We start from the raw sequence: 8,717 nt of genomic DNA on the forward strand, positions 1-8,717 counted from the left end.
TATATTATATTATATTTATATATTTTATATTTATACCTTTATATATTTTATGTCTATTTAATATATTTTTAATAGATATTTTATTTTATTATCACACCAGATTTGTGCCTGGCTGTGAATGTTTATTCACTCTCAGTTGAGTTTTTAAATTCATAGACAGAAATGACAAATTTCTTGTAGGTTTGTGCTGTTTTTTCCCCTGTAAATGAATTTATAGAAACCACTAGATGGGCAAAATGGCCAGTGGGGAATATTTAAATAATAGTACAACCGAAAAATAAACTTATTTTCAGGCACAAATATAACGTGGGGTTTATTTGGTTTATTGGCAAAGCTTGGAACAACTGAGCTGGCCTTTCATGAGAACAGTCATCAAGGGGTTTAATTTTAATATTATATTTATTTATTTATTTACATTTATATCTTATATTTTTATATTATAAAAATTTTAATTTTATTTTAGTATTTTATTTTATGCTTAATTAACATTGATTTTGGGCTCGCATTAACTCTGATTTTTGGGGTCTCATTGCCCTCATTAACGCTGATTTTGGGCTCTCAGTGCCGTCATTAAAGCTGATATGGGGCTCTCTAATTAACGCTGATATGGGGCTCTCTAATTAACGCTGATATGGGGCTCTCTAATTAACGCTGATTTTGGGCTCTCTCGTTAATGCTGATTTTGGGCTCTCAGTGCCTTCATTAATGCTGCTTTTGGGCTGTTAGTGCCCTCATTAATGCTGATTTTGGTTTCTCTCATTAACGCTGATTTTGAGCTCATTAATGCTCATTTTGGGCTGTCAGTGCGCTCATTAATGCTGATTTTGGACTCTAATTAGTGCTCATTTTGGGCTCTGGGTGCCCTTATTAATGCTGATTTTGGGCTCATTAATGCTGATTTTGGGCTCTCAGTGCCTTCATTAATGCTGATTTTGGTTTCTCTCATTAATGCTGATTTTGGGCGCATTAACACTGATTTTGGGCTCTCATTAATGCTGATTTTGGGCTCTCATTAGTGCTGATTTTGGGCTGGCAGTGCCCTCATTAGTGCTGATTTTGGTTTCTCTCATTAATGCTGATTTTGGGCTCCTTAATGCTGATTTTGGGCTCATTACCGCTCATTTTGGGCTCATTAATGCTCATTTTGGGCTCTCATTGCCCTCATTAACGCTGATTTTGGGCTCTCATTGCCCTCATTAGTGCTGATTTTGGGCTCATTAATGCTGATTTTGGGTTCTCATTGCCCTCATTAACGCTGATTTTGGGCTCTCATTGTGCTCATTAGTGCTGATTTAAACAGGAAGAAGCGAAGTCAGGGAATCCCAACGCGATTCACCCACTTGAGGCAGCTGTTCCCTTCGGAACATTTCCCTCGGCATTGTCCTTGTTCCGAATTTCAGGGGAGATTTCTGGCAACCTACAAATACAGCGGGCAGCGCTACGGCCTGGCGAGAGGCACGCTGGAATCCATAGCCAAGGAGGGGCTGGCCACCTGTGTCCACATGGAAGTCGAGGTGAGAGCACCCAGTGGGACAAACTCCTTCGCAGCACTTGGGACAGGACAAAGGAAACGGCCCCAGGTTGGATATTGGGGGAAATTTCTTCCTGGAAAGGAAAATAAAGGGTTGGGACAGGTCTCGGGGTCGGCTGCTTGTTCTCTGCCCCCGAGGTGAGTTGGGTGGTCGAGGGAGCGACCCCAGGCTCTGAAGAATGAGACTGGACTCTCTGGTGTTCGGTCTTCGGATTGTTTATTAAATCTTATCTACAAAATTTTCTCCCTGGCAGACAGAGGTCTGACCAGCAAGGCAGCCACAACGCTCTCCGACCGCTCCCAAGGCTGCGTCATCTTTTATACTACAAATCACGTATATCATATTTACCTTTACTTTCCAATACCTATCACCCATGTTAGACAGTGCACGTCTATTCTAAACCAATCCCCAAGTGCCAACATCACAGCAGAAGATGGAGAACAAGAAGAAGAAAGAAGAAGGACGAGACACGCCCTGTTCCCTCCATCCCTTGCTTCACCCAAAATACACTTGCTTTCACTTATATAGCATAAGTGATCTCTGGCAAATCAGGCAAACTCTCCTTCCTAACTGTCCTCCTTCTTCCCCAGCCCCCTCCACCACCACCCTTCACTTTATTGGGAACCTTTCTACACAGTAAGTTATAATGATATTACAACAATGTAATTTTAAATACAATTTTTCAAGCATCAGCTAAACCCTGATAGCTCAGTTTTAGAGCAGCATGACACAGTATAGCCACAGAATATTGGAGGAAAATACAAGCATTTAGACAGTAAGATCTCTAGAGCAAAGTCTTAAGAATCTTGAACAACTAAGTCATTAATATATCACTGAATATACCTAGATGATATTCTAATAATAGTAGTACTTCTCGGGGTCGGCTGCTTGTTCTCTGCCCCCGAGGTGAGTTGGGTGGTCCAGGGAGCGACCCCAGGCTCTGAAGAATGAGACTGGACTCTTTGCTGTTCGGTCTTCAGGTTGTTTATTAAGTCTTATCTACAAAATTTTCTTCCTGGCAGACAGAGGTCTGACCAGCAAGGCAGCCACAACATTCTCCGCCTGATCCCAAGGCTGCGCCGTCTTTTATACTACAAATCACATATATCATATTTACCTTTACTTTCCAATACCCGTCACCCACGTTAGACAGTGCACCCCTTCCCCAAACCAATCCCCAAGTGCCACCATCACAGCAGAAGATGGAGAACAAGAAGAAAAAAGAAGAAGGATGAGACACGCCCTGTTCCCTCCATCTTGTCCCCATTACCCTTATACCAAAATTTTTAAAACTTATATTTTCACCCTGTGTGCACCTTATAAAAACACCCTTTAAACCTGTGTGACCTTCCAGCCCTCATACCAAACTGGCAATTCATTTGCAGGATCGAAATCCAGCCACCAAGTGTTCCGGGCATCATGCCAAGATCTCCGAGCCCCCTGACGGGGTTTCGGCTCTCGACGTGGTCTCGGGAGACTCCTCACATCCGGAGTGATGTGCAGAGTTCCCACAGACAGGCATTGGTGGAGTTCAAGGAACATGAGGATGTGGCACTTGGGGGACGTTGGTCGGTGCTGGGGGGATGATTTTAGAGAGCTTTTCCAACCTTGGTTTAGTCAGAATCTAAATCCCTTTGCTGGTCTGTTTCTTAAATTTTCAATTTCCGGTCCATTTTTTCAGCATCACCAGCACATTCACCTTTTTTCTTGGTTTGAAAATGGAGCCGCTGTTTTTTCAAGGAGAAAAAACTCAGCTTCAAATTTCACAAACACTCAGTTTCAAGGAAAATCCACTGTTTTCTGTGCTTTATTTTCAAGAGAAACAAACTCAGCTCCAAATTCCACAAACATTTTCAAGGAAAACCGCACTTTTTTCCCCCTCTGCTTTATTTTCCAGGGCGTCCGTAGCTTGAAGCACACGCACTTCAGACCCAGGTGCATCCTGCTGGTGCCAAAGGACAAAGAGAAATACGGGGAGCACCTGAGGAGGACGGGCTTGTTCACCAGGCCGGAGATTGAGGAGGCAGTGGGCAGGGTGGACATGTACCTGCAGATCAACCAGGACCGCCCTGGCTTCTTCGATGCAGTCATCAACACGGGTCAGTTAATTGCTGATTGCCTCGGGGATAATTAGGAATTGAGGGGCAGCGGGTTGGTGAGTTCATCTTCTTTTGGACAGGGTTGGGGTTAAATGTGTGAGATGATATTTCTTATTGGACTCAGATGTTTATCAGTTCTTATCTGTGTCACACTCTCACAAACCCCGAGTTCTGCAGCACTTCAATAACAAACTAAAAATGGAGCCCCATCTCTCTCTCTACAAGGCCTTTTAAAATGTCCAATTAAGAAATGACGCCTAAATTATTTTTATTTTTAACCCAATAACCAACCACCCCTGCCCTCAATGGGGACTTTTTTATCCAATGACACAAAACCACCCAAACCCATGGAGAAGAAGGTGAAGAAGGACCAGCCCAAACCCCAAAACCTCCATCTTGTGTTACATTTAATACTGTATTGGGACTCAGATGTTTATCAGTTCTTATCTGTGTCACAGTCTCACAAACCCCGAGTTCTGCAGCACTTCAGTAACAAACTAAAAATGGAGCCCCATCTCTCTCTACAAGACAATTTTAGGATAAACTGTCCAGTTAAGAAACGGCACCTGAGTTATTTTCACCCAATTATAATAAATTATTATCAATAATTCTAATAATTATTATAATTTATCTTTTAACCCACATTTAATACTGTATTGGGACTCAGATGTTTATCAGTTCTTATTTATGTCTCACAAACTGTGAGTTCTATAGAACTTTAGCAACCAAAAATGGAGCCCCATCTCTCTCTCTCCAAGGTCTTTTAAACTGTCTAATTAAGAAATGACACCTACATTATTTTCACCCAATTATGATAAATTATAATAATATTTATCATAAATTAAAATAAATCATTATAATAATTATTATAAATTATCTTTTAACCCAATAACCAACCACCCATGCCCACAATGGGGAGTTTTTTATCCAATGACACAAAACCACCCAAACCCATGGAGAAGAAGAAGGACCAGCACTGCCCCAAAACCTCCATCTTGCTTTATATCTATTCCTGTATTCTAAACCCTTAAACTCTGGGTTTCCCACCCTGTGATATCACACACTTCTGCTCAAACTGCACACCCACAATCCCAGGTCCATCATTCCATTCTGGAAGCTTCTCCAGGCCTCAGGTCAGTGCAGGGTTCTCTGGGGATCAGTGCTGGCAGCACAGAAATCTCCAATTCTCAGCAGCCAGGGTTCCAGCAGCAGGTGGGAGAATCCTTCCTGGAAAGAATCTCTCTGTAATTCATTCCTTTTGTAGAGTTTTTGGCGTTCACCACGTTAAATTACAGCGCCGTGGTGCAAAATGTTGCGAATTTGTACACACAATTGAAATATGGCCCTAAAGAAATAAACCATCAGGAAAATATTTAGGAGAGTGCAGAGAATTTCAGCTTTTTTTGAATGTACTGTTTAGGAAGATGAAGGTTTTTCTCCCCCAAGAGACGTTAAAAACGTATTTCTGTGACAGACAACGTATTTCCGTATTTTCTGGCTGACCTAAAAACGTATTTCAGCGTCAAACTCGTGAGATTTGTACCTTTGCACTGATGAAAAGTTGGTTTTTATTCCGTTTCTCTCCTCTCTGCCACGAGATGCATTTCCCTCTCTGCAGATGAGCTGGAGGAGGCGCTCACAGAGCTGACTCTGATTGTCAAGGTCTGCCTGGGCATGGAGCCTCCCGACGTTCTGGAGAACTTGGAAGGCTTCTGGAGCAGGGCAGGTAAAGCGGTTTCATCAGCAGGGTGTTCCTATTGATTGGTCATGGATTGATTTCCTCCTCTTTCTCGGGAATCGATTGATGGAAATCTGTAAATGAGGCAGCCTGTGAGACCTGGAACCTCCACAGCAACACCAAACCCAAATTCCTAAATTCATTCAATTATGGGAATTCCTAAATCGACACAGCAAAACCAAACCAAAACCAAATTTATTCAATTTATTAAATTATGGAAATTCCTAAATTAACACAGCAAAATCAAACCAAAACCCAATTCCTAAATTTATTAAATTTATTCAGTCATGGAAATTCCTAAATTTACACAGCAAAAACAAACCAAAAACAAATTCCTAAATTTATTAAATCATGGAAATTCCTAAATTAACACAGCAAAAATTAACAAAAACCAAATTCCTAAATGTATTAAATTTATTCAATCATGGAAATTCCTAAATTAACACAGCAAAAACAAACCAAAAACTAATTCCTAAATTCATTACATTATATAAATTTCTAAATTAACAATACAAAAACAAACAAAAAACAAATTCCTAAATTTATTACTATTACTATTTATTTATTATGGGAATTCCTAAATCAACACAGCAAAACAAAAAAACTATTTCCTAAATTTATTAAATTAGGGAAATTCCTGAAGTAACACAGCAAGAACAAACCGAAAACAAATTCCTAAATTTATTAAAGAAATTAAATTATGGGAATTCCTAAATTAACATGGCAAAAACAAACCAAAACCAAAATTCCTAAATATATTAAATAATGGAAATTCCTAAATTAACACAGCAAAACCAAACAAAAACCGAATTCCTAAATTTATTAAATTATGGAAATTCCTAAATCAACACAGCAAAACCAAACCAAACCCAAATTTATTAAATTTATTACATTATGGAAATTCCTAAATTAACACAGCAAAATGAACCAAAAACAAATTCCTACATTTATTTAGTTTATTAAATCATGTAAATTCCTAAACTAAAAGCAAAACCAAACAATAAACAAATTCCTAAATTTATTAAATAAATTAAATTATGGGAATTCCTAAATTAATGCAGCAAAAACAAACCAAACTCAAATTCCTAAATTTAATAAATTATGTAAATTCCTAAATTAACACAGCAAAACCAAACCAAAACCAATTTTATTAAATTTATTAAATTAGGGAAATTCCTAAATTAACACTGCAACAACAAAACAAAAACAAATTCCTACATTTATTACATTTATTAAATTTATTAAATCATGGAAAGTCCTAAATTAACACACTGTGGTTTCTCAGAGCTACAGCAGCGAGGGCTTGGCTGAAAAATTTTATTTAGCTTTCAATGAAGTCGATTTTATTTGAATTTCCAGAACTTCCACACTCATCTGAAATGATAAAAGGTGATTTCCTTGCTTTCTTTGCTATAATTTTGTATTTTCTTGCCTTAAAAACTCGGGGGACGTTTTGTCTCAAAGGCAACAAACCCTAGAGAGGTTATTAGAAAAGAAGAGAAAAAGCCTGAGGATTAAAAGGAAAAGATTTTTTATATAATCCTGGTATTTTTTTGAGATAATTTTATATAATCCTGGTGTTTTTCATCCTTCAGCAGCTCTTTCAGAGAGTCACTTGTCACTACAGAAACTTCCTGAACACTTTTGCGAGATTTTGGCAATTCTGCTGCTCATAAAGTGACTTTTAAATTTACTACGCACCATGAAATTCACTTAGAGCCCCATTTATAGGGGTTTAAATCAATTTAAATTTCCTGGACTGTGGAGAATTATTTCTTTTCCAAACCTTGCCCCAAGGTTGTCTTTAAAAGGGAAGTTTTTAGTGAGATGATTGTTTGTGGGAGATTATGAGAGGTTTATAATTCTCTTTTTTAAATTTTTTTTAAATTTTATTAAAGAACTGCTGGGCAAGATCTTTTGCTGGTGTACAGAGTAAAAAAAAATAAATAAATAAAATTAAAAAATCCAGGGAGAAAATAGATAAATTCTTTTAAACAACTTTTAATAGCAGAATTAGAACAAATTTTGAAGCTGATAATGCTTTGTGCTTCCATTGACAGCTTTTATCTATGGGATAAAAGTGATTCCAGTGATTGGAAACGATTTAAATCCTGGAATGGTTTGAGTTGGGAGGGAATTTAAAGCCCATCCAGTTCCAACCCCGACACCTTCCACTATCCCAGCATGCTCCAAGCTGGCCTTGGACACTTCCAGGGATGAGGAATCCACATCTGGTTTTTTCTTGGAAAACCAGAGCCCTCAGAGGAAAGAATACCAAAAAACCCCAATATTTTTAAGGTTATTTATATGATTTAAATTAATATTTAATGTGATTTTATACACAGGATGAATCCCAGTTTACAGATTTTTTTTTTTTTTTAATTTTGAAATCAATTTGAATTATTCAAAATCACATTGGTTTTAAAAACTGAGTTGTGTGGAGGAACCTTAAAGCCCAGCCAGTTTGGGTTTTTTTTCCCAATTTGGAAATAATTTTAATTATTGGAAATAATTTTGGTTTTAAAAGCTGAATTGTGTGGAGCCACCTTAAAGCCCGGGTTTCTGCAGACCTGTGGTGGTTTTGTGGGAGGTTTCTACAGAAGTGATATAAATTTTCTAATTGCCGAAGAGCTGTGTACAACACCTGTGAAAGAGGAAAGGAGCTGGAGAACCGACTGAAATTTTAGGGTTTGTTTCTTCACATTGTCATTAAGAAAGAAAATGTTGTGGGGGGAGGAAAAGCGTCCTGAAGGTTTTGGGTTGATTCTTATCACTTTTTTTCCTTTTAGTTACTGCTAATAAATTTCTCTTTATGCCCTTTGGAACTTTTAAGCCTGCTTTACCTTTCCTATTTCCCATTTCCCATTTCCCATTTCCCATTTCCCATTTCCCATTTCCCATTTCCCATTTCCCATTTCCCATTTCCCATTTCCCATTTCCCATTTCCCATTTCCCATTTCCCATTTCCCATTTCCCATTTCCCATTTCCCATTTCCCATTTCCCATTTCCCATTTCCCATCTCCCATTTCCCATTCCTGCCTCCCAGCAGGAAATAGGTGAGTACGGCTTAGTGAGTGCACTGGTGATTAACCAAACTGGAAACACCACACTCATTAGCGCTCATTAGCGGGGAAATCTCAAATTAGCCAACCAAAACTGCCGTTGTTGAGACAGAGACAACACAAACAAGTCCATTTCCAGAAGGTTTCAAACAGTTTTTATTCCAGCATTCATGCTTTTTGTACATTCTTACCCAACTCATCAGTTTGCACTTTACTCATTGGTCACAAGAGACAAACAAGGTGCTCATTGGAACAGGCAGTTGCAGTTTCTCTGATTTATCTTCC

At 38.5% G+C, this 8,717-nt stretch overlaps 1 protein-coding gene across 1 annotated transcript in view; it reads left to right on the forward strand.

Moving 5' to 3' along the window:
- LRGUK (leucine rich repeats and guanylate kinase domain containing) overlaps window positions 1–8,717 on the forward strand; it is a gene marked incomplete at its 5' end in the record, with an annotated part of 48,456 nt that overhangs the window by 28,596 nt on the left and 11,143 nt on the right. The window contains 3 exons of the mRNA XM_031061889.1: window positions 1,401–1,514; window positions 3,430–3,631; window positions 5,250–5,357. Of these exons, the coding sequence (XP_030917749.1) occupies window positions 1,401–1,514; window positions 3,430–3,631; window positions 5,250–5,357 (424 nt within the window). The remainder of the gene's footprint in view (window positions 1–1,400; window positions 1,515–3,429; window positions 3,632–5,249; window positions 5,358–8,717) is intronic.

The sequence above is a fragment of the Geospiza fortis genome, unplaced genomic scaffold, assembly GCF_000277835.1.
Source record: "Geospiza fortis unplaced genomic scaffold, GeoFor_1.0 scaffold61, whole genome shotgun sequence".
Classification (NCBI taxonomy): Eukaryota; Metazoa; Chordata; class Aves; order Passeriformes; family Thraupidae; genus Geospiza; species Geospiza fortis.